The 13,477-nt window shown below is 43.3% G+C and overlaps 1 protein-coding gene and 1 long non-coding RNA gene across 2 annotated transcripts in view; one reads left to right on the top strand and one right to left on the bottom strand.

Annotated features, from left to right (window-relative positions):
- Positions 1–1,612, bottom strand: part of crim1 (cysteine rich transmembrane BMP regulator 1 (chordin-like)) — a 40,090-nt gene extending 38,478 nt beyond the window's left edge. The window contains 1 exon segment of the mRNA XM_037746828.1: positions 695–1,612. Coding sequence (XP_037602756.1) covers positions 695–998 — 304 coding nt within the window. The 5' untranslated portion in view covers positions 999–1,612.
- Positions 1–13,477, top strand: part of LOC119474662 — an 87,330-nt gene that overhangs the window by 24,851 nt on the left and 49,002 nt on the right. The window lies entirely within an intron of this gene.

Here is a 13,477-nt window from a genome sequence, read left to right as displayed (position 1 = left end):
TCAGGACTCAGCTGACATCTGAATAGTGATGCCCTCAAGCCACTCAAAGGAAGGGGATGGTTGCCTACCAAATGAATTGACACCTCTCTTTTTATTGCGCTGTTAAAAAAGACTCAACAGCAGTCTCTCAATACTGCCACAAGTCATATGATTTAAAGGTCCCATATTATAAAAAAAATTAGATTTCCACGTTTTTTTTATTATAAAACAGGCTTAAGTCCTATATAGATACTGTGAAAGTATCGAAATGCTCAATCCACAGGGAAATACACACAGCGCGTATTCAGAAACTGAAACCATTTGAAACAAGCTGTAAGAATTTCTGTCCATTTGTGATGTCACAAATGTACAATATTTAGACCCTTTACACAGTTTTGAATGTAAACATTCTAAATTTGTCCCAGTTTATTCCTGTTGCAGTGTATGTGAATGTCATCAGCTGACAGGAAGTACACATGGACCCAAGCTGTTGCCTAGCAATGCGATTCCTTCGAAATGTGCTAAAACGGAGCATTTAAGACAGAGGGTAAATATAGGCATATTTAGGCCGATAGTATGAGGGAAATAAAGTTTTTTTTTAACATTACAGTATGTAAACATGTTGTAGTAGAATTGTGTTTCTACTAGATACTAATACAAGTATGAACCTGAAAATGAGCACAATATGGGACCTTTAATAAATGACATTACCCACCTTTACATACTCCAGTTTGTGGTATTTGGGCTGCTCCAGTGTTGTTAACAGAGGCGCAGGTCAGCCCCAGAGCGCAGTAGCCGTGCGTCCAGTCCTGTCCGCCGCAGGGCTCCCACTCCAGCCGGGCGCACTGCTCGCAGCATCCGCACGGATCTCTGGCCAAGGTCCTCCGGCCACCCTCGCAGCCGTGCGAGGGTACTTTGACGGTACAAGTCCGGAGATTACACGGCGTGCACTCGTGAGCCGAGAGTGCCCGTACCAGAAAAATGACATTCAGTAACACAACGGAGCACATGCTGAACATGTTTAAAATAAAGAAAAAAAAAGAAGCTTCCCAGAGAAATAGTCCTGCTTCGTTCAGATGATAAACCACATGCGCACTATACTACATGGAACTCCAAACTTGCAAAGTCTTCTTTAAAGTTTTTAACACACACTTCAGAAGCAAAAAAAATACCACTAGACTGAAGTGTGCGGATGCAGCAATATCCAACAAGCTTCAGGTAGACGCGCGTCTCCAGCGTCTCCTCTGATTTCAGTTCCAGATCCCAGACTGGCTGTGGACGTCCAGTTAGTGAGGCTGCTGCTGCTGCTGCTGCTGACAGCGACGCTAGAGAAGGCAATCTGACTCTTCAATTGACATCCAGGAGGCATATAGAAATTAGGTGGGCACCCCTCCTCCTGACTGACACCACCAGCGACCAGTCACAAGGAGCCAAAAGGAGGAGGGAGGATTTGAACTGATGCGTCCCCAGCTCGGCAACTCGTCTCCGTGTTGCGCAATGATGCAACTTTGAATGCCTTCAGTGCAAGTTGCTTTTTTTTTTTTTTTAATACTTTATTTTTTCCCTTTTTTCAAGGTTGTTTTCATATGTAATCCACTGTTTGTAATTATAACAGTCTATAAACCAACTTTTAAGTAGATAAGCTTACAGACAAACCCATCAAGTACACTATAGAGAAAACAACCTCAACATTCAAAACCAAAATAGAACCAAGAAAAGAAATAACAATAATAATAATGATAAAAAGAAAGAGTAGAGTTAAAAAAACAAAACAACAAAGCAAACAAACCCTCCCCCCCCAAAACAAAAACAAAACACACATAAAAAAAACAAACAACAATAATAGTACAAAAATACGAGTAATAATAAATTAAATCAACAAATAAGTTAATAGAAAATAAAAAGGGGGGGGGAGCGGAAGGGAGGGTCATTGTTGCAGGGTGCAAGTTGCTTTTCTGCGTCACACTGTAAATCACTGCAATTCTGCGTCTTTGAGAGCCATGAAAACGGATTTAGCAGTTAAAAATACTTGTTACAAATGTGTTACAGCAATGTAGTGTTTCCTTATAAAAAAAAGCATGAATGTCTCAATCTAAAGTCCTTGCTTTAGGTCACACTATTATTAGCCTATACATTATGAATCTAAATCATATACACGCCAGTAAAGGAGGGTAGACTATACTTTACATAATTAAAGTATGTGAAACCATATGGCAATAAAATCAGAATTAGAGCTGCAGCGATTAATCGCTTAATTGATTAGTTGTCAGCTATTAAATTAATCGCTAACTATTTTGATATAAATTTCATTGGTTTGAGTAATTTTTTAATAAAAAAAATCCAAATTTTCTGATTCCAGCTTCTTAAATGTGATTATTTTTTGGTTTCTTTACTCCTCTATGACAGTAAATTGAATGTTTTTGAGTTGTGAACAAAACAAGATATTTGGGGATGTCATCTTGGGCTTTGGGAAACACTGATTGACATGTTTCGCAATTTTCTGACATTTTATAAAACAAACAACTAATCGATTAATCGAGAAAAAATAATCGACAGATTAAACCTGCAGTAGGCAGAATGTTTTTGGCATCATTGGGCAAAAAATCCATAATAACCTTTCAGCATATTGTAACTCAACAGCTCGGAGAGAAAACTAGACTTCTGCACCTCCTCATGGCTCTGTTTTCAGGCTTTAGAAAATCTAGCCTGTGACGGAAGACTTTGGCCAATCACAGGTCATTTCGGAGAGAGAGAGAGCGTTCCTATTGGCTGTTCATTCAACGGAGGCAGCTGTCAATCACTCACAAAGTCCGATCAAAAGGTCAAACTAGGCAGCGCTGTTCAAATATGAATCAATATTCTGTTACTGTAATGCCTATTTCTCGCCTCAAATGTTTCAGAAACATCTTGTAGTGCACTGTTTAGCTGTAAAATTGGAAAGTTTGCGCCGGCTGGTTGGCGGTGCTTGGTATTTCCTCAACAGATCTCAACATGGCTGCAGGGTCACAAACAGATGAATCAACAATGAAAATAGTCGTTAGTTGCAGCCCTAAATAGAATACAATACAGTATAGTCTACACTCCCTCATTAAGATTGTATCTTTTATGTCACGGAGTGCATTTACAGCTGTGCTCTTATCACCAACCCCCTAATTGTTCTCTATCTCCGCTCAACAATAAAGCCATAAAGTCCGTCAAAGCCCCACAATCAAACATTATCAGGGCTGTATATCATTACACCACCTTACCTTTTGTGTGTGGATGAGTGCGTGCTTACTTGTGTTTGTAGGTGTCCCGATTGTATATGCAGGTGGCTTTGGAAAGGCAAAAGGTCATCTGGTGTTTGTTGAGGCAGTGTTTGTGTGCTTACTTTGGCAAGATGGATGGTGTGTGTGGGGCAGTGGGCACAGCTGGAGGCTGATTGTGTCAGTGCCACAGACACTGAAGACCTAGAGAAAGCAATATAAAAACACTGTTTGTCCCCCCTTTCTGCTGCACAAGTGAGCAAGAGCAAAGCAGACAGATCTTTTTTTTCCCACGGTGACAGATCGTGTAGTCTTCAAAACCAGTCAAGTGTGATAAGTCTGCTTTCCTCAAAGCTGGCTGCCAGCTCTGAGCAACTAATACAAATTACTGGAAAGTAAATGATACAATAACAGATATCACGTATCAAAATGTGTGAGGATGGTCCAATTTTGCAGATTTTATGGAAACATTTCCTCTTCAAACACCAAATCAGATGTCATCCGGGATGATTTTCCCCCCAATGTCAACACACAACAGCACCTCCTTCATTTGCAACATCTGCCTGGAGCCACCGGCTCCAACACAAACACAACATCCAGGAAACAAGCCCACAGCACGCATAATCAGCCCTTGCAACACAACTCGGCTCTTGTCCTCCGGCTCTCCCTCCACCCTCCCTCGCTCCGTCCCCTCCTTAAAGCTCTTGTCAAATGGGCCGACCCGCTGACCGCTGGCCGGACACCCGCTGCTGGTTGACGACAGATCAGGCCAGGACCTTGGAGAGCCTCGGTTACCAGCGGCATTGACCTATTTGCCTGCATGGGCATTGGGCTTTCAAACGGGGGGCCAGCTGGCTACTCTCAGAGGCTTCTCTTCCCGCTATCATGGACCGGAGGTTTGTTTTTGCCAACCGAAAGGTCACCGCAGCACCTTATGGTCCTCTTTCTACCATCTTTACTAGTAATTACATGTATAAACGCTCTAGAGGATCATAAAGGGGGCATTTTCCTCTCAGAGGGGCAGCAATCAACAATACAATGACTGGGACCAAACTAGAATACACCCTCATTAGACTCATATGTCAAATGTTGCATGAATTCGGCATTGGGAAAACTTCCCCGTTGTTAAGTCTGGCGTCGAACATCATTTATGCCTTGTTTCTTTTTATTTCAAATAAGTGCAGATCAGACCCAAACAAAGCTAATCACATTTCTTGAGTGCCATGTACACTAAAACCAGAGTTGTGAGTCTCTGAGTGGAGCAAACAGGGGGAGAAGGTGGGGCAGTCAAGGGCGTTTCGCACGGCCTGAATAACCGTAGTGTACATGTGCTAATGATGTTGTGAGTCACAGATCTTTTGGAAAATACAGCAGTAGGGGCGCCAGTTTCCCTCTCTCCACTGTGGTCCCTGGTGTGATGATTGTGATCCGGGCTTGTGGAACCAGTTTCAGGTGGACATAATCATCCCTAGAAGATGAATGGGTCACGGTGGGTGGGATCTGTTCCAGAGATTGGATGACCTCTCTCTGTTGCTTCTCATCTACCCACTCCACAGGCAACTAATTTACACCCGCCGGCTGTGGTGGCGTCAGGCTGGTGGTGAGGAGGTGTTTCTGGGATGTAGATGGGTGTGAATGATGGTTTTGGAGGCGAGCTCACTGGCAGCAGCAATACAAAGCTGAGGGCGGCACGGGGCCGAACGTGGAGTGTGATATGGAGCGTTGAGTGCGTGTCAAGTGGACAGCGTGCGGCACACCTGATAACAAGTCCTCAGGATGTGCTCCGGGATTCAGTGTACAGTGCTGGTTATCGCCCTTGCTTTGCTTATCTGTGAGCGCATGGTGCTGGACTGAACCATACTTTGCAGATCCAGGCCAAGGGGTGGGGTTGATGGGGTTGGTGGGGTGGTGAGGGGGTTTATAATGGCAATGACGGTTGAAAGAGTTTCAAAGCCATTCAGACGTCTACGAAATTGCGGAAAATATGGAGCATTTAGTGAGCAACACATAGACGCTAATGAATGGCCTTTTTCAAACTAGCCAGAAACGTGAGATACATGACAAAGAGGAGTGAACACAACAAAACTTTTCAGAAAATAGGCCAAAACACGATTTTCTTTTGAAACAGACTGCTGTATTGAGGTAATAATCGACAGAGATGATTACTTCTCTTTTCCATTACTGCCATCCAAAGGGACTCACAAGAGCTTTTGTTTCTCACTTTTGCACTCTTCATTTGTTTGGACCTCTGTAGAAGGAGATCGGAAACAGTCGGAGGAGTCCAACAGAAAGAGTAACTCATCTTGCAGGAGATCAGAGCTGATTCCCATGTCTAGTTTACAAAAACACTGAACATCATTATTTTATCCATGCTGTCCTCTTATCTTTTCTCCTCTGTCCTTGACTCTTTCTCTTCTGCTTCTCTGCTCCCTCAGCCTCTGTTGTTTCTTTCTCTCTGTGAGGTCTGGTCCAGTTGCTGTTTTCCTTACGAGGACTATAGTAATGTGTTGTGACACCGTCGGGTCTCCTGCTGTCTTTTTCTCTCAGAGTCATCACAGCAGCAGTGATACAAAACTACAAGTCCCCCTCCTTCGTCTCCCGTCTTGTTCTGGCTCTAAGCAGTTCTGCTTGAACGTTAAAGGGTTCAGTGGGTTCAACCGGCCCTGAGGGTTAGGTATTCCACTTTGTCTCTGTAGTCTGTGAATTAGCTGTTTTCTGTGAAGTAATGGGAACAGGGCGTAAATCTAATCAGATGTCCAGTCACCTAGTAGGCTCAGTCATGCATCCTAGATATTGACATGTAAATCATTGCTGTGTGAGGTAATTTTTGCTAAGTTGTTTTCATAAGGAGGGCAATAGGGATGCACCGATACTGGATCGGATATTGGTGTCGTTGCTGACTCAAATAGCTGGATTGGGTATAGGTGACAATGGGGCTAATCTATTAAATTGAATTCTATGTTTATATACTACATACATTATATACTGGAATTCCTGTTAAAGTTTTTTTTTTCCTGTTAAATTGTAATTCCTGGTAATTTTGATGACATAGCAATATGTCTTCTTTAACTTTTTATATAGCCCCATCAGGTCAAATTTCAATTTGTCCAAAACTTTGGTTTATTACTAAATGCCTGAAATGTAGCTGCTAACATGCTAAACTAAGATGGTAAACATGCTAATCATTATATCTGCCAAACATCAATATGTTAGCATTCTGATGTTAGCATTTAGCTCAAAGCACCGCTGTGCCTTAGTACAGCCTCAGAGAACTCCTAGCGTGGCTGTAGTCTTGTTTTGTGAGGAGCACATATCAGCCGTGGATAAAGTAACAAAGTTTAAGCCAGCCGTTTAGTGCCAATAGAATAACCATAAACTCTACACCACACACAGTGTCTACTTACAACATGTTCTGTTACCAACTCCATCAACACTTTCTAAAAGCACTGTAATGACACATGAGGTTTCTGGGTTCGATTGGCATCAAGAGTTGTTATGACTCAGCCCCCAGACCCTTCCTTCTTACAGTCATGGCTCAAATCCTCTGGCTGTAGATTATGCCCAACTCTGGGCCTCTCACTCTCCCTCCATCCCCTGTCTGCCGTGAGATCCTGTGACCTTGCGGAGCGAACGGCCACCAGCTTGTTTGACAATTATAAGTGGCATACTTGCTCGCCCCTGTCGTGCTCCGGCGGAACGTTAAGTGGGCCTCTCAGAAGTTTTAATCTGAAAATCTATGTGAAGATGATGAATTCCTCAGTGGATTGAGACCTAAAAGAACCCTTGTGTCCCATTCCCACAACACCTGCCTGGCGTAATCTTCCCTTTCATACATGGGATCATTGAGACTATAGGACTAGTGAGCCTCGGGAGGTCTACGGTTACACTAAGTGAGTGTAGGGCGAGGCAGTAACCCAGATTCTACCTGGTCATAAACTTTGAGTGGGTGTAGCTGGAAATATTTGTCATGTAGATGAACTGAAACTGTCAAGTTCCAACGAGCCTGAAGTCCAATTTTCCCTTTTAAAAGGTTCATATTTGGTAGTTCATGGGGTTTGACATGAACAGACATGATTTTGTATTTCTAGAGTGTTTTGAGGCATTATGTTGTATGATAACATTGTAACACAAATGGTTTACAGAGTGAACGCAGCCTTTTTTGGCCAGAATTGTTATAAACTTTCATTAACTGATATTTTGTCCCAGTGCAACAAACTGTAAACATGAACATAATTATCACCTTATACATTTGTTGTTGTTGGCAAATGTGTGAGCCAACAGTTGCTTATTCACACATCACACACATGCGAAGCATTAGCAACTAGAATGGCACTTGGAGAGCGCAGACCTCCGCCAAGGTGCCTGACTTTAAAAACAGATCACAGCTCACAGCTGGCGGTACCGTGAGGTGGTCGGCTTATTATTAACACGGTGTTTCCATGTGACGTATCGGCGGATGCCTCTGTCTTTCAGCAGTCTTGTTATGTCTGTATAACGTTACATTACGTTGTCTGCCATCCCGTCATCTACCGTTTTTTTCTTTTTCCGCGGACGGACAGCAGCTCCTGCACCTTGATGTCTCGCCACACATCCACACACGTATCTCTCTGCTCTCAGAAGGAGGCAGGGTCACGCGTCATCATATACCCTGTGGTCTTAATGCTCAGGCTGATCGGAATCCTTAAAGAATTCCTGAATCCGGATCATGATCGGGATCACCAAAATCTGATGGATTGTTCATTGTGCTACACCCCACCCCTCCAATTTCATTCAAATCCATCACAAACTTTTTGAGTAATCCTGCTAACAGACTGACAAAAAAACCAACGCTGGTGAAAACATAACTTCAAGGCCTTTGGCCTTGGCGGAGGTAACAATGACCCGTTTGCTGTACATTATCCCACTTATTACATGGTTACTTACTTAAGAAATCAATATTTTGACACAAAAACGGTCCAACATCAGAACTGCGCCCATAGCAATGGTCTTTTATACATAGCAACGGTCTGTTATAAAGAAATAACAGACTGTAGAATGCCATAATTGACCAATCAGAATCGAGTATTCAACAAAGCCGTGTAATAAATCAAATTAGTCAATTGGTAGCATAACTTTGACCTCGATGAGTAGGTCCACTTGTGTCATCATGTGTCACTGATGTCTTCCAACCATCTAAAACTCTTGGTCTTCCTTGTTTGAGATTGTGTCCCAGTTTCCTTTCTCAAATATTGTCTGACTCTTCTTCTCTTACTTTACCCAGTGAGAAGTCAGAACAACTGAATTATAAACTCTCCTATCTTGACAAGAACAATAAAACAAAAGCAGTCTCTGTCTCTTAAATAATCTGCGTGTTCATCTAGTGAAATTGAATCAAGCTTACGAGGCTTCTTATGTATTATGACCATAGAATTAACTCCATCTCCTTGCACTCCATCATCTTGATTGAATCCTATCAAATCCTGTGCTCACTCTGCACGTACAAACATCCACCTGTGACTTTACATAGATGCTTCTAGCGGTTTCTGTGGGCTGTGAGGGGAGGATCCTCAGGTAAAGGTGCCAGATTTACAGGCAGCTCTCCAGCTGGCAGAGGAATGTCACAACCTGTGTTTCAGCTGTAAATTCTGACATAATTACAGTGCCACTAACTCAAACATGGAGGTGAAACAACCACCTTGCGAGGGGAAAATGATCACTGGTTAAATGTTATGTCTGGGACACAGATTTACTCCCATCTTTGTGTGTGTGTGTGGGGGGGTGAAGGAGAGACGGCAGGAGCAAGAATGTGAGAAATGTGCGAGTCCTCTGACCTTTATGAAGGTGAAGCAACGGGTTGACATCATTACCATAGCTGACATGTGCGTGCTTGCAGTCACATGGGCCAAAGGAAAGTAGATACAGGTCAAATGAGGGGGAGAGTGTAAGTTAGGTATGTTATATAAATACATCTGTGAATCCATAAACTTCATGTTTACTTGAAACACTGTATACAACATACGTCAGAGATGTAAATAGCTTGAACTGTCGCTTCATGGCAAAGAGGAGTGGAAAGGCCAATTTTGTCTTAAAGATTCTGGAGTCGGGTAGCCCTGGTAGCCTAGGGTTTTAAAAAAGATGTTCAACATGAGAGTTTGATGAGAAGATTGCTTTCACTCTTATGGTAGCAATCCTCTCATCTAACTCTTGTCAAGAAAGCGAATAAGCATACAGTATTTCCCAAAATGTCAAACTATTCCTTTAATTGCACGGTTTGAGCCTGGCCAGCTACCTTTGTTGCATGGTCTGAGAGGTGTGAGCTGTCAGTGCCAGAGAGAAACAGAAAACTAGTGTTGAAATGACCTTTTTTACCTTTGTGTGGTGCTGCCACCGTGTGGTGGAATGCAGGCAGTGCATTTTCACTAGAGATTCACCTCGGCCCGTGGCGTTCAGGCTCATTTTATCACACATAACATAAACTTCATAATTCTGCCTTCCTGCCCGTCAACTCATGTGTGAGAGGAGAAAACATCTAAAGGCAGGAAGTCTTTATTCCTCCTGGGCCCAGGTTTTTACTGGCTTAGTCACACACACTCTTCCTGTTTTTCTCCCGCCACTAACCACCAACAAACAATACTAGGAAGGGGTCTGCTCTTTGTCTAGACGGTGATCTGTCAGCTGCGTCTGATTTGATTCAGTGTGCAGCTCAACAACAGCCAAGACAGCTGACCTGTCTGGCTGAGGTCACCGACACTACTGAGGCCAGTGTTCAGTCCTGCAGGCCGTAAAACTGCTGAACACTTGAGCTCCTCAGCTCATCACTTGTCACTTTACCTTCCTGTTTTACAAACTGTTACACCTCTGTGTATATACATACATATATATTACTTCTCCATACGTACTACAATCCTGTCTACACCTCTGTATATGTATTTTTAGTACTTCTCATTATTACATGCTACATTTCTGTTTACACCTCTGTGTACATATATTACTTCTCATCATGCATATACATCCTGTTTACATTCAGTTTTCCCATCTGAAATACTTTCATCAACAAAATTACAAATGCACATTTACACTCTTATTTTATACTTATGTTTATATTTATTTTAACTGCACTATTGTATGCCTTAGATTATCATTTTGCTTGTTTGATTTCCCCTTTTACTGTATATACACATACTTTATGAGCTTTGTTGAAGGAGCCAGGGACCAAAGATTTTCATTGCGTTTGACTGCTTTGCTGGAATTGACATATGACAAATAAAGAACCTTGAACCTTGAGTCAAATAAGATCAAACAGGACTGACCCATGGTGTTAGACAGGCTGAGTCCTACACTCTTTAAGTTCTATATAAATGGAATGACGCTTTAAAACAAGTGACCCTCACTCACTTCACTATCAACACATAGAGAGGAGTCCTCTCGGTCAGCTCGTCTTGAGACTCAGTGACTTCACACCATCCACTGTACAAACACGGATGTGCATCAAATTAACACAAAAATGACATAATTTAGGGAGGCACAGTGGTCCAGGAGTTAGTTGCCTCAACGCAAGAAGGTTCTCGGCATTTCTCTTTCTGTGTGGAGTTTGCACGTTCACCCTCTGCCTTCCTGGGTTTTCTCCGGGTACTCCGGTTTTCTCCCACAATGTAAAGATGTTGGGTTGATAGGCGACTCTAAATAGTCCTGAAGTGTGAGCGTGAGCATGAATGAAATGCTTGTAAAGTAATTTATAGATGACATTTAAAATGTAATTCTGATACATCCTGCTCTTTGCATATTGCATTTTCCGAACCTGATCCAACCTGTTAAGAATCATGTGGATTTGTATGCTTTCTTTATGTGACAAGAGATCAATGCATTGCTTTAGGTGGTAGAGGTAAAAATGATAAGCTAGCAAAAGTCTGGAATGGTAATAATGGGAATATAATATAATAATCAATAATAATAGATCCCTAAGCAACACCGAAATAAAATAAAATCCAGAACTAAAAGTTAATCAGTTAATCCTGCAATTGCATGATTTATCAATAGAGGGAGACTGATTCCAACAGTCCAATACTCAGGGTTTCTTTAAGGTCACTTCGGTCAAAGATGTAGAAGAAGGTAATTTAATGTTCATTGCACAGTGAGAATGATTATTGATCAATTTCAGGTCAAAAAAGAATACAGAATCATTCGAGAGAGGTTTCATAGCTTGGTAATCATTGTTGCGACTAGCACTGCCGCCGACCCATCAAGGCAACACGAAGAACAATGGTTGTCTACTGTTGTGAAGGCCCAGAGGTGTGGCATAAAATCAAGCTGATTGCTCATCTTATGTTCAGTAAAGTCAATGTTTTACAATAAAAATCCTACCGCAAACTTCCCTCCTAACTATCATCAGTGTGGTTAGAAGAACAGTTGGTGTTGGTGTTTTTTTATATAAGAGAAGACAAGACTGCACCTTAACCTTTGCTCCCATATTATTCGTAAATCTACCATACAGTTACTGGGGGGTGTGTTATTCATTCAAAACAATGACTACCTTCACGTAGTGTGTGGCTCAGTAGATACAGCAACACCTTTCTGTCTTTGAAACCTTCATGCTCCTCTGATTACTTTCTTAACTGACATTTGACATGATCCACCATGTAGGCTGCAAATTAATGTGTGTGTGTGTGTGTGAGAAAGAAAGAGAGTGGAGAGTCAAAGTAGGTATAGGGGCAGACTTTCTGGAGCCGACTCCCACATGCCCTCTGATTACCTGTCACTGGTCAGACCAACCTCGTCTCTCTGAGCAGATGATGCGATAAGAGATGGCAGAGAGAGAGAGAGCAAGTTAGAGGAAGAGAGGATGAAAAGCAAGACTGGGCATCCAGAGCAAAAAAAAAAAGATGAGAGGTGCGACAGGCAAGAGGGGTGCAAAAGTGCGAGTAAGTGGAGGAGCGTGAAAGAAAGAGACAAAGGAGAGGGAGATCGCAGAAGGAAGAGATGGCAGATAGAGAGAGGAGAGGAAGAGGGAGAGAGCAGAAGTCTTGCCCTGAGGTGTCGTTTCTCTGTCTGCACTCGGCGCAGCGAGGCCAACAACAGTGTCATACACAGCTAAGACATTCCCGCAGCCAAGAAGCACATCTGGATTTCTCATAATGAAATGCAGTAGGCTGCAAAGTTTTTCCTGTGCAAATATACAGTAGAGAGGGCTGCGAATGTCAGTTTAAAAACTTGCAACACAGCTTTTTTTTATGCACAATCGATGAGCACTTATTTACATTTTTTGCAGTTTTCATATCGCCACCATTGGTAGACCCGGACAGATGGATGAACTGTCAGCGACGAAAGCAGCGTGTCTAATCCGGCCACCGACTGCGCCGTTGCCAGCCAACAGGGGTGAGGAATCTATCATTTCACGCTCTTATTTACGCTTCCAAAATACACCCGATACACACGAGCGCACACACATAACTCACCACCGAGCTGTCCGATTCCTCTGCAACGTATCCTCCACTTTTTTCTTTCCCCTCCTCTTTTCAACATCCTTGCACAATACAGAAGAGTTGCGCTCGGGTTACACGTTCAGGTTGGACCTCTCGATTGCTCCCCAGGGCTGTTGGGAAGAGAAGAGGTGGAGGTGGAAGGGGGGGGAGCGAAAAAATAGGAGATGATGGAAGGAAGGCCCACAATAACAGTCTGTTTCCTCGCATGTCGGGGCCTGCAGCCTAACCTACTGCACCTGTTGTGGAGGCTCACACTAGCTGGAGAGCGATATGTTGTGAGGGGGGGGGGGTTGTAGGGTGCGTGATCTAGGGTGGCACCTGTATCGTGGCCTGAGGCCAGCTGGGCCGAGTCCAGGCCTGGACGCAACCCAATGCACTTTGTCAGTATCCACTCACACCCTCTTTGCACTTGACGACCCCTGTAGCCTCCCGCTAACCCTGCGTTCTTCTACGTTTGTGTGTGTGTGGTGCGTGCCCCATTTCCACCCTCCACCTGCCCAGTCTCACTAGGTAATTGGGTAAGTGTGTAATAAGGTTGGTCATGGTATCTGCGACCAGGCTGGGGTAAATGTGACCCAGGCGGCAGCACCAACGGAATAACCGAGGATCTGTTTATGATTTGGGGAGTGCTGTGGGGGGGACGGGAGGGCGTGAGTGGAGCTGCGCAGCAATCACATTTAATTTCGGTTCGAGCTTGGCAGGATGTAATATGAATCACTCGCAAACCCCGTTTTTATTGGTTTCTGGTGTAATCATGCGTTGTTGGAGTGCGTTTTATTTAACGGCCTCGGCAGT

The sequence above is a fragment of the Sebastes umbrosus genome, chromosome 16 (assembly GCF_015220745.1).
Source record: "Sebastes umbrosus isolate fSebUmb1 chromosome 16, fSebUmb1.pri, whole genome shotgun sequence".
Classification (NCBI taxonomy): Eukaryota; Metazoa; Chordata; class Actinopteri; order Perciformes; family Sebastidae; genus Sebastes; species Sebastes umbrosus.
Note: the sequence above shows the minus strand (reverse complement) of the source record. Positions and strands in the feature narration are given on the sequence as shown.